Source organism: Moschus berezovskii, chromosome 6, assembly GCF_049115385.1.
Source record: "Moschus berezovskii isolate FMDL1 chromosome 6, NW_MosBer_1.0, whole genome shotgun sequence".
In the NCBI taxonomy this organism is placed as follows: Eukaryota; Metazoa; Chordata; class Mammalia; order Artiodactyla; family Moschidae; genus Moschus; species Moschus berezovskii.
In genome coordinates this window covers 33,118,586-33,140,949 of record NC_142465.1, presented here as the reverse complement: position 1 = coordinate 33,140,949, position 22,364 = coordinate 33,118,586, and the positions used below count along the sequence as shown (strand labels likewise).

The 22,364-nt window shown below is 42.7% G+C and overlaps 1 protein-coding gene across 1 annotated transcript in view; it reads right to left on the bottom strand.

The window, feature by feature from the left end:
• Positions 1 to 1,809: 1,809 nt before the first annotated feature.
• Positions 1,810 to 22,364, bottom strand: part of LOC129535617 (natural resistance-associated macrophage protein 2-like) — a 61,392-nt gene continuing 40,837 nt past the window's right edge. The window contains exons 3-18 of the mRNA XM_088836914.1: positions 22,080 to 22,151; positions 19,421 to 19,572; positions 17,771 to 17,890; positions 17,004 to 17,123; positions 15,696 to 15,802; positions 14,872 to 14,942; positions 14,705 to 14,772; positions 12,034 to 12,189; positions 11,233 to 11,391; positions 10,336 to 10,422; positions 9,346 to 9,465; positions 8,400 to 8,549; positions 7,788 to 7,861; positions 6,811 to 6,964; positions 5,026 to 5,079; positions 1,810 to 3,428 (exon numbers count right to left, since the gene is read on the bottom strand). Of these exons, the coding sequence (XP_088693040.1) occupies positions 3,237 to 3,428; positions 5,026 to 5,079; positions 6,811 to 6,964; positions 7,788 to 7,861; positions 8,400 to 8,549; positions 9,346 to 9,465; positions 10,336 to 10,422; positions 11,233 to 11,391; positions 12,034 to 12,189; positions 14,705 to 14,772; positions 14,872 to 14,942; positions 15,696 to 15,802; positions 17,004 to 17,123; positions 17,771 to 17,890; positions 19,421 to 19,572; positions 22,080 to 22,151 (1,856 nt within the window). The 3' untranslated portion in view covers positions 1,810 to 3,236. The remainder of the gene's footprint in view (positions 3,429 to 5,025; positions 5,080 to 6,810; positions 6,965 to 7,787; positions 7,862 to 8,399; positions 8,550 to 9,345; positions 9,466 to 10,335; positions 10,423 to 11,232; positions 11,392 to 12,033; positions 12,190 to 14,704; positions 14,773 to 14,871; positions 14,943 to 15,695; positions 15,803 to 17,003; positions 17,124 to 17,770; positions 17,891 to 19,420; positions 19,573 to 22,079; positions 22,152 to 22,364) is intronic.

Genomic DNA, 22,364 nt, shown 5'->3' with positions numbered 1-22,364 from the left:
TCCAGCATTCTTGCCTGGAGAATCCCAGGGACAGAGGAGCCTGGTGGGCTGCTGTCTATGGGGTCGCACAGAGTCAGACACGACTGAAGCGACAGCAGCAGCAGCATAGTAATGTGTTGGTCATTTTTAACATTCCAAAGCTAAGGTGTCAAAAGAAGGTGACTCATCTGGACTCACTGGTCCTGCCCAAGGAAGGAACAGAAAGCAATGCAGAGGGCAGAGCTAAAGCTAAATCAGAATCTTCAAATTGTTGCATCCTATTTTAGTTCTGAAATTAAACCCAAATAAGGAGTTCCCCATGGCTGAATGGTTACGATTCCAGACTGTCACTGCCATTAGCCTGGGTTCAATCCCTGGGCAGGGAGCTAAGATCACATAAACCTCATGGCACAGCCAAAAAAAAAAAGATTAAAAGCAAAAAAGGGCTAAATGAGAAGGGATAACATGGAGAACAAAATTCTCATAACTTCTATGGCGTTACTTACAGTATTCAGTTTCTGTTAAGACAGGGGAAGTTTGCAACACAGAAAGGGAAAATGAAGTTCTAGTGACACCTCTGGAACAAATTAAGTGCTAACTTAGCTTTTCCTGCTCTGTGTTTGGTGACAAGCCTAGTAGTTTACTGTTTCTCAGCTTTGTCCTTATATTTATATCTGGTCTCCAAAAATGCTTTCATTTCTAAGCTAAACAATTTTGGTTTCTCTTTTCAAATATACATACTTTTTATTGGCAGCATAAACAGAATATAAAAGCCTATGTCAATGGTGAAACAAGACTACAGACAGAAAAATGTTCAGCTTAGAGTGGAGAAAGGCAGAACGACAATCACCTTTCAACTTTAAATATGGTAATGATGTAATCTTTAGCAATGGCAAAACTAACTAAATTGGTGATAGAGATTAGTGTTTGGTGTCAACAATTCATCAAGTCTTCTGGGAACTAAACCTATGTTGAGCCTTGAACAGCATGAATTTGAACCCCACGAGTCTCCTCATACAGGGATTTTCTTCAATGGTAAACATGAGAGAAATACATGATCCCAGACAGGGTGAATCTGAGAAAGTGGAACCACAGATTTGGATGAACACTGGACGTGGAAGGCCAAGTATAAACATGAAGAGCTGACTATAAATTACGGGCAGATTTTTTATTCCATAGAAGGCTGGCACCCCTAACCCCTACATGGCCAGAGATCAACTATATTGCTCTATACCTTCTAAAGAGAAAATCACTAACAGTGTGAGTCTAATATGTCAATCCAGGTGGTAACTGATGTTTCAGTATTTCAAAGCTGGTGTGTGGGTGTGCTCACTCAGTCATGTCTGATTCTTTGTGACCCTTTGGACTATAGCCTGGCAGGCTCCTCTGTCCATGGGATTTTCCCGACAAGAATACTAAAGTAGGTTTCCTTGCCCTCCTCCAGGAGATCTTCTCGACCAGGGATTAAACCTGAGTCTTCTGCGGCTCCTGTGTTGCAGAAGGATTCTTTACCCCTGGGCCACCAGGTGAAAGTAGCTCAGTCGTGTCTGACTCTTTATGACCCTTTGGACTGTAGCCTGCCAGGCTTCTCTGTTCATGGAATTCTCCAGGCAAGAATACTGCAGTAGGTTGCCATGCCCTTCTCCAGGGGGTCTTCCTGACCCAGAGATCGAACCTGGGTCTCCCTCATTGCAGGCAGATTCTTTCCCTGAGCCACCAGGGAGTCCCCACAAACTGAGTTTAACATATCGTCAAATGTCACTAAAAGTTCATTATAACCACTCCTAAAACCACTAGCAGGACCTCACAGGAACCAAGATGCAGCTCTTCCCCATCCCTGTTAATGCCCAGTACACTGCAGCAGCACAGTTATTTCATGACATATTTATGGAGAACAAGGACCAACTTACATAAAGTACAATTGCATATCCTTAAACATTTCACACAAACAGAGTGCACACGCTGGCACTGGAAGATTTCAGTTCTAAACATTGTTTACTGTCCCAAAGTAGTGGCTGAACAGAAAGTGCACTTTTCATGTGAAAGCATCTGATGGAATATAGCATGGGAGTGTTAACACTGTAAAATACTATGCACATAGTGATATAAACTGCTGTTTAACTGGGAAGAAATTTTCATCATTGCAAGTCACATATATAACTTCTAACAGAAAACTAGCAGCTTTTACCTGCGCTTCTAAATATTTGTGACTCTGAGACTGACTGGACCCAGTCAGACTCCAGGCAAAGGTAAATGTTAGTGTACCGCCTTTACAAAGAATTTTTTTTAACATGGCCCTCACCTACTGCGGCCTGACGACAGCTTAAGAGGTCAGCCCCCAATATCTCCAGAGTGCCCTTGTGACCAGTCTAGGGAACGATGGTAGGGGAGAGGGAGAGATGTGAGGAGGAATGGTTGGGGAATTTGTCTCTCATGATTCTGTGCTATGTCACTGGAGGGGCTGAGGTAAAGGTATGGTCAGTAGAACACAGAAATTTACCCTTCAGTTCAGTCGCTCAGTCATGTCCAACTCTTTGCGACCCCATGAATCGCAGCACACCATGCCTCCCTGTCCATCACCAACTCCTGGAGTTCACCCAAACTCATGTCCATCGAGTCACTGATGCCATCCAGCCATATCATCCTCTGTCGTCCGCTTCTCCTCCTGCCCCCAATCCCCCACCAGGGTCTTTTCCAATGAGTCAACTCTTCACGTGAGGTGGCCAAAGTATTGGAGTTTCAGCTTTAGCATCAGTCCTTCCAATCAACACCCAGGACTGATCTCCTCTACGATGGACTGGTTGGATCTCTTTGCAGTCCAAGAGACTCTCAAGAGTCTTCTCCAACACCACAGTTCAAAAGCATCAATTCTTCAGCACTCAGCTTTCTTCACAGTCCAACCCTCACATCCATACATGACCACTGGAAAAACCACAGCCTTGACTAGATGGAACTTTGTTGGCAAAGTAATGTCTTTGCTTTTTAATATGCTGTCTAGGTTGGTCATAACTTTCCCTTAAAGCCATGTAAAAGACAGTCCATTCAGTCTGTGCTTTAGATTGTGTACAAGGTATTGGAAACAATGCCTTTGGGGACTCAGGTGAACAGAGAACATCAATCAACAGGCACTCCAGAAGGAAGACACCAGAAATGCAAAGTTCTTCAGTTGCATTCCCATTACTGCTCTCACCAAGTCAGTGGCTATAAAAGACCTGATTATTTATCTCCACCAGACAATGTGATTTGGTTTGAGATAATCACATAGTCTCAGGCTCCACGTGTAAAAATGTCAGAAGTGGCTGAAGAGAAGCAGCTCCATGCTGAAGGGACCCATTTCCTCTGACTCCAGAGCTCCACCATCTGGTCTCAAAGTTTTTCCCTCTGAGGGAATGGCTGAAGAGCAACCCTGCAGAGCGAACTTGGCAACCATAATGACACCAAAGGACTCGCTGAGAGGGAGTGAGCTTTGCAACGCTAACACCCAGAGCTCCTGAGATTGCCTTGCAAGTCGTCTTGGGCTTCAGAAAAACATGATGATTCTGGTAGAAGTTGTTTTTTAGGAATAAAACAGATGGCTCCTCTTCTTTCAAGTTTTTTCTCCTCACCCCAAAGTCTCTTGAGAACATCAGTTCACAAATGCTACCATCTTTTTCTATCACTACCCTCCTGGAGGAGGAAGGGGGAGGTTTCTCAACTCCAAGTGCTCAAGAAGAAATACCATACGAGAATCCTATGCTAACATGAGAGTTATTAAAATCGGGACTCCCAAGAACATTTCGGTAAGCTCTCAATCTCTGAGGGAAATAATCAGTGATTTTCGGAAGAAATTAGTATTAGTCACCACGACCACAAGTGAGTTTTACCATCTGTCCATTTATCATCTTAATGCTTTCTCACCCCTCTTAACTTCCACTGAGAAATTTAAGGTGAAAATAAGTTTAAAAAAATCCTGAACCTGATAGATGAAGATTATCTCATAATTAAATATAATATGAATCAAACCACTCTAGTTGAGATTTTATTTTTTATAATAAAAATAATTCAAAGGATATGTATAAGGAAAGTATTTCTCAGCCTTTTTCTTTTTTGCTGTATACTTTTTATTTTTTTCAAACTTTAAACTTTTTGTTTTGTATTGGGATACAGCTGATTAACAATGTTGTGGTGTTTCAGGTGAACAGCGAAGGGACTCAGCCATACATACACATGTGTCCATTCTCCCCCAAATCCCCCTCCCCTCCAGGCTGGCACATAACACTGAGTAGAGTTCCATGTGCTATACAATAGATCCTTGTTGGGTATCCAGTTTGAATATAGCAGTGTGCACATGACCGTCCTAAACTCCCCAATTATCCCTTCCCCCCAGCAACCACAAATTCAGTTTCTAAACCTGTGAGTCTTTCTCTGTCTTGTAAGCAACTCACTTGTATTGTTTCTTTTCAGATTCCACATATAAGGGGTGTCATACAATATTCCTCCTCTGTCTGACCGACTTCACTCAGCATGACACTCTCCCGGTCGATCCATGTTGCTGCAGATGGCATCATGTCATTCTTTTTAATGGCTTCTCAGCCCTTTAAATCCATTATCTTCAGCTAAACAAAACTTGCATACCTATTTTGTAAATTATATTATGAAAAATGTATTTTCCAAATATGTTTTTTTAACATGTAGTCAGTCTTGTTAAAATCAGGCATAGAGGATTCTCTCTCATAAAGATAAAACAAGTTGACCCTGGGACAGTGAAAGTGTTCAGCATCATTTGAGAGCAGCAGATGTCAAGCTGTCAGAGATCCTACCTAACCGAATTCCCACATTAGAAGTTTAGGAAGAAAAAGAATGCTATCTTTCAAAAAATATATGAAACGAAGTCTTTCCCAACAAACAGCTGAGCCCTAAATGTAGCCTGTGCAGCAGCACATACCTTTGGCTATGTTCACACAGTAAACCATAGAAACACTGAGTCTGATGGCTACCTGTGAACAGCATTTACTTAGTACAGCCACTGGTGGTTTCCTTGGTCAGCAGGACTTTAGAGATGCTTACCGTGTGCCCACAGTCCAGGAAGGACATGCCCAGTGCAATGAAACATTGCCAACCCTGGAAGAGAAAATGTAGTTGGTCATCATTCCCTGACCCCTCTGGAGGGCCCTCTCACCCCCCTCGCTGCCCATATGTGCACTGCTCAGATGCAAAACTCTTTTATGTACTAATTTCAATATTTAGCTCCCTCTGTTCCTACTGCTTTGCATTTGTTTCTTTTATCTGACTGGGAGAGGTCCCTGAAGACCACTTTTTTTTTCAGTCCTACACCATTCCTCACAATATGGGTAATGACTGACTGGCTAAGAACAACTATGATAGTCTTCTGAACAAAAGAGTAGTATAGTAATTCATTCTAGAATCAGTCCTCAGCCTTAAAACTGGGTCTTCAACAATTTCTATAGCTTCAGGCTGACTGAGAACAACTGAGCACCTTCATAACCAATTTGCGTACAGGAAGGATCCCCTTAACTTCCACAGAAACTTCTTTTTGGCCATGCTGCCTAGCTTGAAGGATAGGATCCCAGTTCCCTGACTAGGGACTGAACCTAGGACTTTGAAGCAAAAGTCCGAAATCCTAACCACTAATCCACCAGGAGATGTCCTACAGCAAATTGTTAAAACAATTTCTGTCAAGGCCATACTCAGTTATTTAGGTTTCATAGATTGAGGGCAGGAGGAGAAGGGGGTGACAGAGGATGAGATGGTTGGATGGTATCATCAACTCAATGGACATTAGTTTGAGCAAACTCCAGGAGATAGCAAAGGACAGGGAAGCCTGGCATGCTGCAGTCCATGGGGTTCCAAAGAGTAGGACACAACTTAGCAACCGAACAATAACAACTGTCCCTATATTATAGGGTCAGCTTAATCTAAGTGTACCCATGGTTTACTGGGCAAGAAAAAAGAAGAGATATATCTATCCAAGAAATAATTTCTCAATATTTCACTAAAATGTTTTCCCAATCCAGACATTGTCTGTGGCAGACAATGACATGGGGACTAGGTCAGTGTTAAAAATATGAGCAGGGCATTTCCAGCCTACTGCCTTGCCATTCTTTGAAGTAGTCCCTAATCCTCAACCCTGGGTTTTTTAGAGAAACCTGTGTAGAACAGGGAGGTGGATGTGTTGTTGCCATAGCTACTTTTCATTGATATAAATAATATTACAGAAGATTTGGAAAATAGAGAAAAGAATATTTCCATAATCCCACCATTGAAGGCAACTACTATTACTATTTTTATATAATTTACTCTAGACTTTTGAAAATTTTTTTATTATCTAAGTATACATAATTCTCCATTCTTTTTCTATGGAGCACTATGTTTTACAACCATCATTTTTAATAATTCAACGAGAGATTATCACTATTTCCTTGTGTTGTCATTGGATAGCTATTAAGCAGTAGAGCTGGGCAGGGCTGTGAACCCACATGTGCTCCCTCTGATCTGAAATCACACGACACAGCTCCCTTCTCCAACCCCATCTTGTACCACTCTCTACTTTTACATGGCTGATCTTTGAGTTCTTCAAACACACTACACTCTCTTGTTAGGAATTATTAGAATGGAAATCAGACAGAGTGACAGAGATAGAAAAATGACAGCTCTTAGGAACCAAAGGAAAATTTATGGCTAAAAATATTCTTTAGTCACATCTGATTTAACAATTTCATGTAAATTGTGTCAATAACCTGAAGATAGATTACTATGTGCTCTTTGGGATCCTTTTTCTTCTGAGTGTTAGCCCCACCTCAACCACCCCTTCCTCCTCCCAACTGGACTTACCAAGTAAAACAGAAAGCTCAGATAAGCTACGCTGACCACTGCAGCCACCACGTACAATGCCACATGCCCTAGACCCTGGACATAGACCACGACAAAGAACATGTTGATGGAACAGACGACAAGGACCACAATACCGCCTAAGATCCTCCAGCCTCTGTCAAAAGAATCAACACAATTATTGGTGGAATAGTCCAACCTGTTCATAAAAAGAAAAGGACACTGTGTCTTTTGAGGTCACAAGACAGGAGTAAGGGGCATTTCAAAATAAACTGAAAAGTGCTTCTTTTGTCCCAGATTAGATTAAATGAGCAAAAATTACACAATGATAGGGAGAAAGAGAAAAAAAAAACACTATCAAATAATCCATATCATATAAGTCCCTAAAAAATGCAACAAGCCCTACAACTGAAAAGGTCATGAGTCCCTAGAGATACAACAAGCCATTTCAAATATCCATGTCCTTTAGACATGTATATAAAAGGTATTAGCTTATGCCTCTCTCATCAAGATCATTTAACATGGATTTAAGATGCTTTAACCTTCAGTGGCTGAAGTTGAAGATTTAAAGCACTGAAAGCTGAAAAACTTCGCCCAGAAATAAAAAATGTGCTTGCCCTCCTTTGTTACATTTACCATCTCTATTTTCTTTTCTTTAATTTTTAAAAATTGAAGTATAGTTGATTTATAATGTTGTGTTCATTTATTTTTAATTTTTGGCTACACCCTGTGGCATGTAGGACCTTAGTTCCTTGACCTGGGATCAAACCCTCACCCCCTGCACAGGAAGGCAGAGTCTCAACCCCTGGACCATCAGGGAAGTCCCCAGAAGTCTCTCTTTTCTTAGTCAAAGATTGAGGGGGCAGCTCTAGCAACCACCTCTTAAAGCACATGGTCCCCTATGACTTATTTCCTAACTGGCCTGTTTGATGAAGATATCCTTCCCACACATCTTGGGGAACTAACAGAAGTGCACTCACAATCCATTGGCAAATTCACTCATCACAGGCCGCAAGCTGGTAAACGTGAGAATGGGTATGAGAGCAAAGGGAAGCTGCAAAAGAAAAACTAAGATCAGACAGGGCTACAGGGGATCCTTGTAACACCCCAGAAAGCAGCACTTTAGCAAAAGGGAACCACAGACCCTGCCTCACCTACTCTGTGAGAAATTACTCTTGTCATCGCAACATGCTGGAGGGTTATGTGGAAATCTGTAGCATGAACCTAGCATCAGTTATGCTTATAGTGTCTACAAAATTTGTATTTGCCTTGTCTTCTTAATCTCCATAAAGCCCAACAGTGTCCTATACATTATTTAATGTTTGTTTGGATTAACGAACAATAATTGTATTCTATCTGTAATTACAGCTTATAATTCCCATTCAACAGGCTTAAAAATAAAGCCGTTTCTAAAAGCCTTCTAGATGCCAGAGATTTCATATGCGTTCACCGTAAACCAAGACTGTGCCTCTTTCTTCCTCTGAATTTTCCCCACAACCACACTAGGCTTGTTATCTAAAGGCAATACAGAATAAAGGTACAGAATCCCTCCTGACTTAGTGAGATGTGAGTTTCCCCAGCTCCCTCCTCACTTGTAAGCTCTGAAGAACATTCAGGAAGTCATTCATCCCTGTTAGATGCTCCACGTCTTGGAACACAGCAATAAGCAGAGCGGGGATGATGGCAATAGAGCGGGTCAGACTCACTCGGGCAAAGCGTGACCACTTTAGGTTCAGGAATCCCTGGAAGAAAACACAGAAGCAGGATGAATGTCTGGAAGGAAATAAAGAAAGGGCTGGGAGGTTTGGGAAGACCTTCAGTTTAGTTCAGTCGCTCAGTCATGTCCGAGTCTTTGCGACCCCATGAATCACAGCACGCCAGGCCTCCCTGTCCATCACCAACTCCCGGAGTTCACCCAAACTCATATCCATCGAGTCAGTGATGCCATCCAGCCATCTCATTCTCTGTCGTCCCCTTCTCCTCCTGCCCCCAATCCCTCCCAGAATCAGAGTCTTTTCCAGTGAGTCAACTCGTCGCATGAGGTGGCCAAAGTATTGCAGTTTCAGCTTCAGCATAAGTCCTTCCAATGGACACCCAGGATTGATCTCCTTTAGAATGGACTGGTTGGATCTCCTTGCAGTCCAAGGGACTCTCAAGAGTCTTCTCCAACACCACAGTTCAAAAGCATCAATTCTTCAGCGCTCAGCTTTCTTCACAGTCCAACTCTCACATCCATACATGACCACGGGAAAAACCATAGCCTTGACTAGACGGACCTTGGTTGGCAAAGTAATGTCTCTGTTTTTTAATATGCTGTCTAGGTTGGTCATAACTTTCCTTCCAAGGAGTAAGCATCTTTTAATTTCCTGGCTGCAATCAGCATCCGCAGTGATTTTGCAGCCCCAAAAGATAAAGTCTGACACTGTTTCCACTGTTTCTCCACCTATTTCCCATGAAGTGAAGACCTTAGAAGCACGGAATTAAGAAAGGACAAAAGGGCAATGTCCTCTCGTCTACCCCCATCACGGCAGCACGTACCTCCATGACAAACTGGCCGGAATAGGTCCCCGTCATGGTGGAGCTCTGCCCCGCAGCCAGGATCCCCACCGCCCAGATGTAGAGAGCGGCAGGCCCGAAGTAACACCCCAGCACAACACCCTGCAGAGGCGAGGGAGAGAGATCACCAGAGACAGCACCCAAACATGTCCTTGGTGTCACTTCTCCCTGTTCCTGGCTCCGCACCCACCCTACCAAGCGCTGTGCCGGCGCTGTCCCAGAAGCTAGACTCGGGTCCTGACCTTGTACTAGAGGCTTTCAACCTAAATTCTGCTGGATGGGCCCCCATTCCTCCTCAGCCTAGTCCCTTCTCTTCTCTAGGCTCCTAAAGCCTTTATCCTCAACTTATATGTTAACTATTAAAAAAAGTCTACAACACATTTCCCAAAGTATATCCCTTAACACAGTATTCTGGAAGATGGTAATAGGCATGGAGAGAAAGCACAAGTGAATTTTAGAGATGCTACATATTCTACTCTTGGAGGTTCATAATGTAACCAGCATAAAGGGACAGAGAGGCCCCAATAAAGATGACTTTACAGGGTCTTCCCTCATGTTCCATTGGTTTAAGACCCTCCCAATGCAGGAGGTATGGGTTCAATTGCTGGTCAGAGAACTAGGTCCCACATGCCACCCAGCACAGCCTAAATAAAGTGTCCAGCCACTGGGGCTAGGTAGGGAACAAGTATAAAAAATAAATCACTTTACTAAGAACACTTTCTCTAGTCACCCCAATTAATGCCTATAGCAGCACAAGTTTGGGAATTGCTGATTCAATTAATTCATCTTTTCAGCAGATCTTCTATTCCCTTCTACATAATCCAAAAGTCTTATCTGGTATCTGGACCTCTTAAAAATAACAACACTTCAGAGAAGATATGCTGAGCTCTGAAGTGAACCCATGGAAAAGACCAGATATTATGCTGAGAATATTGATTCAGGAGCAAAGATCAGAAATCTGAACAGGTTTACCCCTTTGTAGATGTCCACAGTCAGTGTTGAGTTATCATCAGGGAAAAGGTGAGTATGGGCACTGCTGCTGTTTTTACAGACCGCAACCTGGAACCAAAGCAGTTTAGAAACAATTTTTAATTTTGATTCCAGGACTCAGATAAGAAGACCTCTCCTACAGATCACACACAGGTCATCTAAGAGATGGATGCTGAAGGCGAGACACTGGACATGGACTGATGACAGCAGAGACTTGAAGCAATAGCCTTGAGGTCTTCCTTGATAATTTTTCTACACTCCCAGGTCATCAAAAACTTTTCCTGAGTTACAGTATGCATGGTAATACATGAATGTTAGGTCAATTTAAATGGTGACATGAAGTGAGGGCCCTTAGAAGGCTTCAAATATGAAAGGACACCCAGAATAGAGAGTCCTTATTCAAAGCAGAGCCAGGTATCAGAGGTCCTATGATGGGAAACAAAGGAGTGATCAAAACTAGATTGGCAATCAGGAGTCAAGAGACAGAGAATTCAGTGTGATGAAACAGCCTGTCTAGCCACAGACTCTGTTTTCTGTGTGTTGACTCCTCCCAATCTGTCATCACCAAATGGCAGGACTGGAAAGCAGTCAGAAGTTGGAAGTGAAAGGGGATGAGAAAGAGCAAATAGACATGAAGCCACTAACCACAGCATGAGGCAGTCTTTATCTGAGGAATGCTCCCTTCCCAGTCCAAAGCTGAGAATGATGAGTCTGGACTTGGCCACAGCCCCAGACTGTAAACCAGACTAGCGCAGTGACTTAGGGGCAGCACTGAGCTCTATCTCCCCTGAGCTCTAAGTCACTGTCTCATTTGCCTGCCCCAATTAGCGTCCTCTTTACCCTCACATTCACTACTACCCAGGTCCCTGGCTTACTTACCACCTGCTGGTTGGTTTTCTCAAAAAATGCTTCAGCAAACACTGAGATGACAAAGATGTTGATGATAAAAGAAACAAAGAGAGCAATGCAGGAATCAATGAAGAAGTACTTATTCGCTTCTCGAACTTCCTGCTTATTGGCTCGGTCTACCTGTCTGGACTAGAGAGGTAATAGCAACAGTCACATTTTGACGAGTTGGAACAAGTTTCCTTGTGATATTTCATGGGTTGGAGTCAGCTGAAAGTCCTAGAGGTCAAACAACTGGCCACATGAAATGTGAGAGACCCCACATATATCCTGGTTCACTGAGTTCAATCATAACACTTTGATGACATCACACACACCCAAACAGGGAAAAGTGACTGAGTGACCGATGAGCCCTTAGTTACTGTGGCTTGAAGAACTTCGGACCTACAAAAACAACCTGATTTTAGACCTAAGGGGGAGTTAGCCTTAATTACAAAGGTCTCTGAAATCTTCCAGCAAACAATTGTGTTGGACTGACTGGTAAAAGCTAGGTTGGGCTCCTTCCTCCTGACCTCTATGAGGCCATTGAGGTTTCTGAGATTTAAAGACAAGAGACACGGTACCCCTTCAGATCTTTTAAGGACTTTAGTCCCTTCTCTATGGGGTCAGTCATCTATGGTCACCTTGGTGATACAAGAGTGTGGTGTCCAACTGTGGAAAAACGTCGTGCTCCTTCAGGGCTCCAACAATTGTAAACTAAGTATGTATCCCTTGCAATGAAAGGAAAAGATGCCATGAACTACATAAGTCACAGATAAGATAGGTCTTGCTCACCTTGACTAAGGCAGAATGCAGGTATATGTTGTGTGGTGTGATAACGGCACCCACGATGGCCACAGCCTGAATGATCTGTGGGGTACGACAGCCTGAACAGGATGGCAGGAACATGCCTTGGAGGACCTGGGCCTGGCTGGGTTTCACTGTAACATACTACATACAAAGAGAACAGCTATTAGCCTTTTCTGGAACTTGACACAAGGGGAGTAACACGGTACTAGATAACATTGCATCCTTTACTCCTTAAACCCTTCTATCAACACTATTTAGGAAATGAGGAACATAGAACCATCCAAAAAAAAAACCAAGCAGCACAAGGTTAGAGAATTTATGACTGGGGTATCCAAATATTTCATATTGTATTTTATATATACTAAATAGATGTGTAAAGAATATAATTAATATTCTAAAGAAATAACATGGCTGCTAAGGGCCTTATTGATATTAGTGTCACAATAACTCCTGTGAGACACACCTTAGAATACAGTCAATTCTTGATTACCCACACTAATCATGCCTCTGTGCTTAGTTCAGTTCAGTGACTCAGTCATGTCTGACTCTTTGTGAACCCATGGACTGCAGTATACCAGACTTCCCTGTCTATCACCAACTCTGGGAGCTTGCTCAAACTCATGTCCATTAAGTTGATGATTCCATTCAACCATCGCATCCTCTGTCGTCCCCTTCTCTTCCTGCTTTCAATCTTTCCCGGCATCAGGGTCTTTTCAAATGAGTCAATTCTTCCAACCAGGTAGCCAAAGTATTAGAGATTCAGTTTCAGCATCAGTCCTTCCAATGAATATTCAGGACTGATTTCCTTTAGGATTGACTGGTTGGATCTCCTTGCAGGCCAAGGGACTCTCAAGAGTCTTTTTCAACACCACAGTTCAAAAGCATCAATTCTTCGGCACTCAGCTTTCTTTATAGTTCAACTCTCACATCCATACATGACTTCTGGGAAAACCATAGCTTTGACTAAACGGACCTTTGTCAGCAAAGCAATGTCTCTGCTTTTTAATGTGCTGTCTAGGTTGGTCATAGCTTTTCTTCCAAGGAGCAAGTGTCTTTTAATTTCATGGCTGCAGTCACCATCTGCAGTGATTTTGGAGCCCAAAAAATAAAGTCTCTCACTGTTTCCATTGTTTCCCCATCTATTTGCCAAAAAGTGATGGGACCAGATGCCATGATCTTAGTTTTTGAATGTTGAGTTTTAAGCCTACTTTTTCACTCCCCTTTTTCACTTTCATCAAGAGGCTCTTTAATTCTTCTTCGCTTTCTGCCATAAGGGTGGTGTCATCTGTGTACCTCAGGTTATTGAAATTTCTCTCAGCAATCTTGATTCCAGCCTGTGCCTCATCCAGCCTGGCATTTTGCATGATGTACTCTCCATGTAAGTTAAATAAGCAGGGTGACGATATATATCCTTGACGTATTCCTTTCCCAATTTGGAACCAGTCTGTTGTTCCATGCCCAGTTCTAACTGTTGCTTCTTGACCTGCATACAGATTTCCCAGGAGGCAGGTAAGGTGGTCTGGTATGCCCATTTCTTTAAGAATTTTCCACAGTTTGCTGTGATCCAAAATCAAAAGCCTCAGCATAGTCAATAAAGCCGAAGTAGGTGTTTTTCTGGAACTCTCTTGTTTTTTTGATGATCCAATATCTGTGCTCACATATGTATACAAAAATCACTTATGCTTGCCACGAGCATCTGCTGAGACTCACTCAGAAACACTTCTCATACACTCTTCTTCCTGGTTCAGCATTTCCCTTGGAACCTTAGACCAAGCTGGATCATCTACTCACAGAGTAGACATATTTTCAAAAGCTTAGCTAGGCCAATAAACAGAAATAAGTTTATAATAACTGGACATAGAAAGGTGCTGGGTTTCACTTCACTGCATATAATGGTAAGGTTAGGGTTAACCCAACGCAGTGTTGGGGCTGGGGCACAAAACAGGAAACATGCACTGTATCCCCTATAGTTCATTAACTGTTACAATACAGAGAAAGTCCAAGCTGGAATTACCATCAACCAGGATGAGCAAAAACAGAACCCGTCAAGGTAACAACCAAGCATGACCCTGCAGCTCCTCTCCTAATTCTCACCAAGGCTGTTCTCTTACTGAGATGGCCAATTTGGGACCAGGGAGTCTAGTCTGGAAAATCCGAGAAATTCTAGTCATTTTTGACCTAGGAGTCCCTGCAGAACTTCCTGGACACTAGTCTTTCCTACATCCTTATTCCTTTAAAATTGGCCTAGTGCTGAATTTGCGGAGAAGGCAATGGCAAGCCACTCCAGTACTCTTGCCTAAAAAATCCCATGGATGGAGGAGCCTGGTAGGCTGCAGTCTGTGGGGTCACTATGGGTCGGACACGACTGAGCGACTTCACTTTCACTTTTCACTTTCACACATTGGAGAAGGAAATGGCAACCCACTCCAGTGTTCTTGCCTGGAGAATCCCAGGGACGGGGGAGCCTGGTGGGCTTCTGTCTATGGGGTCACACAGAGTCGAACACGACTGAAGTGACTTAGCAGCAGCAGCAGCAGCGCTAAATTTGGGTTTTGTTAACACACACTGTCTTTTATAATAAACGGACAAAAATTTTGTTTAAAAAGCTAATAAAAAAAAGACAAACAACAGCTAATGATCAGCCTGTAATACTTGCCTCATAGCCAAACGTGAGGGCCATAATAGTGATGAGAAAACCAAAAAATGCTTCTAGCTTCCGCAAACCTGAAGGGGAAAATGTAGCAGTGAGGTCACAGAAGGCAGATTTCCCCGTAAGCCACATGATGGAACTTTGAGTGACCCCTCCGTTCCCACTGTCCTTACCATATTTGTCCAAAAAGAGAAATATAAGGGTATCTGCAATGGTGATGAGAACTCCACCCCATAGAGGAATCCTAGGTCAGAGATTAAAAAGGGAGATTAAAGAAAAGAAACATTAAGAATAAGACTCTCTTCCCAACAACTCTCTGGATATATGACACTTGGAGGAGCAAGGACCTGGGAAAAGGGAACAGTGGTAAGGAGGCCAGGCCTTGGGTGTTTTAGGATCACAGCACTAAATAAAGTAATACATTCATTCAGACTTTATCTACTATTACAGACATTCAGGACACAAAGCTGAAAAGTATGTGTCTTATCTCTCAAGGAGTTCACTTGACAAGTGGGATAAACTGACATACAAATTAATTATAATATACATTGCCATACACTGGAAAACACAGATATGCATGACCAAACATGAAAACATGGGAGATAAAGAGACTACATCTGCCAGAAGAGAAGAAGGTGGTTCCAGAGTGGTTACACAGAAAAAATAATACTTGAGTTGAATTTTGAAAATTGAAAATGGCTTGGGTTTTTATTTTTATGTTGTTGTTTCATTGCTAAGTCATGTCCAACTCTTTTGCAACCCCCATGGACTATAGCCCACCAGACTCCTCTGTCCATAGGATTTCCCAGGCAAGAATACTGGAGTGGGTTGCCATTTCCTTCTCCAGTGTATTGTCCTGACCCAGGGATCAAACATGCATCACCTGCTTGGCAGGCAGATTCTTTACCACTAAGCCACCTTGGAAGGACTTTTGGTTTCTATACTTTCTTTGAAATCCCACAAAACATTGATTACTCTCTAGAGAAAAACCGTTCACCTTCCTCCAGACAGGAGATTGATGGCAATAGCTGAGCCAATAACTTCTTGCATATCTACGCCAATGATAGCCAACTCCACCATCAGCCACAGAAGGATTCGTGGAACCTAAACACCAAACAGCAGAAAGATATGGTTCTAATTAATCATTTCTAAGAACTTCCCCCATAGTCTGGAATTCACATTTTGGCAGTGATCCAATAACAGTCCTTTATTAAGCCTTAGGTATAGAGATGGAGGACCAGAACTCAGCTGCACTTGGCCCCCTGCTGGAGAGGGCCAGGCTGCTCTTTGTGGCAGAGCCTGTGAGTCAAGGTCAGGGCAGCAGCTGATGTCAATTTCTTCTCCTTCTGTTTCACTTGACAGAAGAATGGAATTTCCATTCATTATTTCCACTTAATTTTTGATCTAAAAACAATCCTGAAAGTTTTAGCAGAAAATGAGAATGCTAGGATGGTCAAAAAATACTGCAGAAGAAAATATCTATCCTGACCATAGCTGAAGAGACAAAACAAACATGAAAAGGTTGGATTCATCCTTTAGTGTAATAATACACAAGCAAGTAAAAAAACACAGATAGGCAAAGGCACTCGAAGCAAAGTGTTGGAATTCAGTGTCCTATAATAAAATCTGGGAACTAATCTGGTCAAATAATAGAACAGAAATAAATTTACTAGTCTTGCTCACTGAGGCCAGGGGTAAAAAACAACCTCCAGGAATCTACTACCTAAAAAATATGTCACAAAACAACAACCACTAAGATACATGAAGAAAGAGAAGATAAAACAAACTATAAATTCCCAAGATTTTTTTTTTCCTCAGAGGCGTATAAGATAGAAAGCAGGTAAAGGATACTCTCACAGCCAGGAAAAGAGATTGAACATTTAGGACAAACTGGAGGCAGATTAGTACTTATCTAAAGATCAAGTCAGTTTAAACCTGTCTTCCAGACATTGTTGCTGTTGTTCAGTCGCTCAGTCGTGTCCGACTCTTTGCGGCCCCATGGACTGCAGCACGCCAGGCTTCCCTGTCCTTCACCATTTCCCGGAGTTTGCTCAAACTCATGTCCATCGAGTCGGTGATGCCATCCAACCATCTCATCCTCTGTCGTCCCCTTCTCCTCCTGCCTTCAATCTTTCCCAGCATCAGGGAAACATGGTTTAGCAGCAAGAGGAGCTATAGAATTTCCCTTGGGATTCCCAGCCCTCAGGGCCACGATCCCCACATCCTCCACTATTTCAGTATACCGGGGGCTAGCACAGATCGCCAGACACACAGCTACCTATAATATGAGACAAACATTGCTTACCTTGGGATACTGGCGGTGACACACTTCAGCAAGATGCAGCCCAGTGACCACTCCCAGTCGAGCTGCAAGGCTCTGCAGCAGGAGGCCCACAGTGGTGGAGAACAGAACAACCCAGAGCAGCTAGAGAAGAACAAACCCCACCATTACACTCGAGACAACTGGAAGGTTTGGTTTGGCTGTTTGGCAATGGGAATGGGAAACAGTACACTCAGGAAGGAATCAAATGACCTGAGTTCTGTATCACAGTCTGCACAGAACTTGCTAGATCACCTTGCACCTTTCTGAGTTTTAGTTTTTCCCATCTGCTGTTTCACTTTTGTTCAAGGAAACTACCCAGGTAAATAAAATAAACCTAAAAACCAACTACATGATAAAATAAAATTTAAAAATGGATCAAAAAGTATTTTTCATCGAAGTGTCGGAGCCAATGAAGAGTCAGCATGTAGCCACCAAGGTTCATATTCAACAGGCAGAGCAGAGGAAAAGGATGTGGTGTGCTGCGTGTGTTTAAAAAGCAAAGAGGAAGTCAAAGTGTTAGTCACTAAGTCTTGTCTGACTCTTTGCGACCCCATGGACTGTAGCCTGCCAGGCTCCTCTCTCCTGGGATTTCCTAGGCAAGGATAATGGAGTGTCTTGCCATTCCTTTCTCCAAGGGATCTTCCTGACCCAGGGATCAAACCTGTGTCTCCCGCATTGCAGGCAGATTCTTTACTACCTGAGCCACCAGGTAAACCAAAAAAAGGGATGAGGGAAGACTCTATGTTCACCTTAAATCCAGCCAGTGCTCCAGACTGCAAATCACATTCAATGTTTCCTGGATCCACAATGCTCATAAGAAATCCTGGTCCTGTGAAAGCCCAGAGTTTGCGAAAGCTAAAACAAGAGTGCTATACAAGAGAGGAAAACAGAGCAAAATTATTATCACCTCCAGGGGGAGAATAGATACATGCCTATGTATGGCTGACTCCCTTTGCTGTCCACCTGAAACTAGCACAATATTGTTAACTGACTATACTCCAATATAGACGAAAAAGTTTTTTTAAAAAAAATAGTAATAAAAGTGTCTCTCAGAGCCTATTATACAGAGTGAAGTAAGCCAGAAAGAAAAACACGAATACAGTATCAGTTCAGTTCAGTTCAGTCGCTCAGTCGTGTCCGACTCTCTGCGACCCCATGAATCACAGCACGCCAGGCCTCCCTGTCCATCACCAACTCCCGGAGTACACTCAAACTCATGTCCACAGAATCGGTGACGCCATCCAGCCATCTCATTCTCCGTCGTCCCCTTCTCCTCCCACCCCCAACCTTTCCCAGCATTAGAGTCTTTTCCAGTGAGTCAACTCGTCGCATGAGGTGGCCAAAGTATTGCACTTACTAACGCATATATATGGAATTTAGAAAGATGATAATGATAACCCTGTATACGAGACAGCAAAAGAGACACAGAGGTATAGAACAGTCTTTCAGACTCTGTGGGAGAGGGCGAGGGTGGGATGATTTGGGAGAATGGCATTGAAACATGTATATTATCATATGTGAAACAAATCACCAATCCAGGTTCGATGCATGATACAGGATGCTCGAGGCTGGTGTACTGGGATGAACCAGAGGGATGGGATGGGGAGGAAGGTGGGAGGGGGGTTCAAGATGGGGAACACATGTACACCCGGGGCAGATTCATGTCAATGTATGGCAAAACCAATACAATAATGTAAAGTAATTAGCCTCCAATTAAAATAAATAAGGTTTTAAAAAAATAAATAAAAGCAGAAATGATTTAATGAAGACCTACTAAAGAACTAAATGAAAAGATTCAATATTATACAGATGTCTAATAAATTATTCAATAGTCAAAAATAAATAAATAAAAGTGTCTCTTGGAGAAAAAAAAAATTATCACCTCCAAAATGCTGATCTAATTTATCTATTAATTTATCACATAAAAAGCAACAATATCAGTTTCATAAGAACAAAGAGTTTGGAAGTTGGACATGGGTGAATCCAAGTTTCTCCTCCATCTTATCCATTCCTTATCAATAATCTGGTTAGCTCTCTGTACAAATAAGAGCCTTTCTCTTACCTGCCCTCCAACAGCCTTTCAGTCTAAAACCACAGCAATAATAGCAGTTCCTCTGTGCTCAAACACTACCTAAATGGGACAAAAGGCACCGTACAAAAGGGAACATGAAATTTTCCCTTTCTGGGTCAAAAAATGCTCACTAGTACAACTTGGCAATGGTTTTTCAATGGCCTTAGTTTCCTTAAAAGTTTCTGTTTACTCTGACTACAAAAATTCAGTCTTCAGAGATTGCTTGCCAGAACTGACTCTGAGGTTGCTGACCCTGAGTTATCCAGCAGACTTTGTACATAGGTTTTCCCTAGATAATAGTATTGTTCTCTAAGGACCTGTCACTAACCTTCTCCTCAGGAACGGCAATCTTCTCATCAAAGTAAGTGGTAAAGGGCTCCTCTGTGTGTGCCCCACGGGACTGTGGAATTGAGGAGTTACTGCAGGCAGGGTTTATGACACCAAGACTCACAGAGACCTCATGGTCTCCAGAAGCATTTTCTGAATTAACAGATTTGAGAAGAAATGAGTTAAAATTAACAAAATACACTAATATTAGTAATCATCATAGAAATACTGAAATTAAACCTTTTTAATAACTAAATATACAAGATCAACCTGACTATATATCAATTTTTGGTTTCGTTCAGTTCAGTCGCTCAGTCGTGTCTGATTCTTTGCGACCCCATGAACCGCAGCACGCCAGGCCTCCCTGTCCATCACCAACTCCTGGAGTCCACCCAAACCCATGTCCATTGTATCGGTGATGCCATCCAACCATCTCAACCTCTGTCGTCCCCTTCTCCTCCGGCCCTCAGTCTTTCCCAGAATCATGGTCTTTTCAAATGAGTCAGCTCTCTGCATCAAGTGGCCAAAGTATTGGAGATTCAGCTTCAATATCAGTCCCTCCAATGAACACCCAGGACTGATCTCCTTTAGGACGGACTGGTTGGAGCTCCTTGCAGTCCAAGGGACTCTCAAGAGTCTTCTCCAACATCACAGTTCAAAAGCATCAACTATTCGGCGCTCAGCTGTCTTTATAGTCCAACTCTCACATCCATACATGACTACTGGAAAAACCATAGCCTTGACTAGACGGATCTTTGTTGGCAAAGTAAAGTCTCTGATACTTTATTTTTATTTATATTTCTAACAAATTAATTTTTGAATAGGAAACACATTCACATGGCTGAAAATTTAAGAAATACAAAATTGCTTATGGTGATAAAGCTCCCTCTCAACCCTCTTCCCCGGTCACTAAGCTCTACATCAGTTTTCAACACTAATCTCACAAATAGTCTCCCCCTACTTTCACACTTTTATTGTACTGCACTGCACTGTGAAAGTCACTTAGTCATGTCTGACTCTCTGCGATCCCATGGACTATACAGTTTTATACTATTAAATTTTCAGGCCAGAATACTGGAGTGGGTAGCCATCCCCTTCTCCAGGGGATCAAACCCAGGTCTCCTGCATTGCTGGCGGATTCTTTACCAGATGAGCCACTGGGGAAGCCCTCACGCTTCTACTGCCACTTGCCAATTTTTAGAATCATTTTCTTCTAAAATCACTGATGTCTAGGGCTAAATATATAACATCCCTAGACTAGCCACACTGATAACCTAAAATCTTAACTTTTTAGAAGGAAATTGGCAGGCTAATGGGACACTCCAATCTCCATCCCCCACCCATTTTTTTAGTAGGATTTACTCAAAGGATCATCCTTGGACATGATATCTCCATCAGGCTGCCCCCAAAATGGGTAACTTGCAAAATCCTGCCACATTTCAGGCTAAAATCTGAAGTTTCAGGGAAACCACCAAACAGGAACCTTTTGCCACCTGACTAAGCCCTGCAGTGAAGAGCTTGGGGAAGGGGAGGTGTCATCCTCGTGACAGGAGGGCTCATCGCTGACTAATCATCAGTGCTTCCCTTGTCTGAATGGAGCAGGTCTCCATGATATTGATGGCTGGGGGACAGGAGATGGCGACAATTTTTGATGAAACAGGACAAGAGGACAAAATGGTAAATTTCTGTTACTGGCTTGTCAGGGAATGTTTAACAGAAGGATTCCTACGTGTTGTTTCTCACAAGTCCTTTGTTTCTTTTTAAGCGGAATAGCATACTGTTCCCAGGAACTAAGGTCATTGTGTGAGACAGGCTTGAGTCTCCTTTAGTAAACGTTCTCTTTATAACAAAACTGCTTAGTCTCAATCATCTTTCTTGAGATATGGATTGTCTCCTGACCTTGCGACCATTATTAACCCCTAGTTCCCTTGGTAACGGTTACTGTACGTTTGGTTTTCTGATCTCTATCATTGTTGAAAGAAATTTCTTCTACCACAGCCTTTATATACTCACAGAGAAATCATTAAAGCACCTTTGCTCCATCAGAGCTTGGGTCCCCATGTCTTTCTTTCTTTCTTTCTCTCTTTCTCTCTCCTTGGCTGATTCCTTAGAGCATAGAGACCCATCTTGCCCACCCTCCTGCGCGGGCTTCTAAGACTCTCTCGGGAAGGCACCATGTGCCTTCACTCCCCCTCGAGAGGGCGCCCAGTGCCTTCGTGGGAGACGCAAGTCCTGTGCCAAGGACTTTATTGGTTTTCTGCGTAAACTAGGGAATATCAGCTTCTTTCTCTCTTTCACTTTCTTATCGTCATCTCCAGACCACCAGGTCCCGGTCCATTAAAGGACCCCAACATTGGCTTAAGCCTCAGTTCAGTTCAGTTCAGTCGCTCAGTCGTGTCTGACTCTTTGCGACCCCATGAATCACAGCACACCAGGCCTCCCTGTCCATCACCAACTCCTGGAGTTCACTCAAACTCATGTCCATCGAGTTCGTGATGCCATCCAGACATCTCATTCTCTGTTGTCCCCGTCTCCTCCTGCCCCCAATCCTTCCTAGCATCAGACTCTTTTCCAGTGAGTCAACTCGTCGCATGAGGTGGCCAAAGTATTAAGCCTAATTCCACACAAAAATGAGGTAATAACACAAAGCTGTAAATTACCATCTAGCATCTTCTGTTCAGGACCCAACACCGTGGTAGATACCTGAGTGCCTGAGTTCATAGAATAGGATTCTGGAAAGGAGAGAAAAGAGGAAGAGGAATTAGCAAGAACAAATTAAAACAAGTTTCACAACCAGCATTCTGTGACTCTGGATGACTGAACCCTTACTATGTGAAAAGAATAATTGTTCTACTGAATTATATAACCTTGGAAATGATTACAGTTTTCAGACTATGATTAAGATGTTTAATGAAAAAATATAAAAGCTTTAATCATAGTTTTGC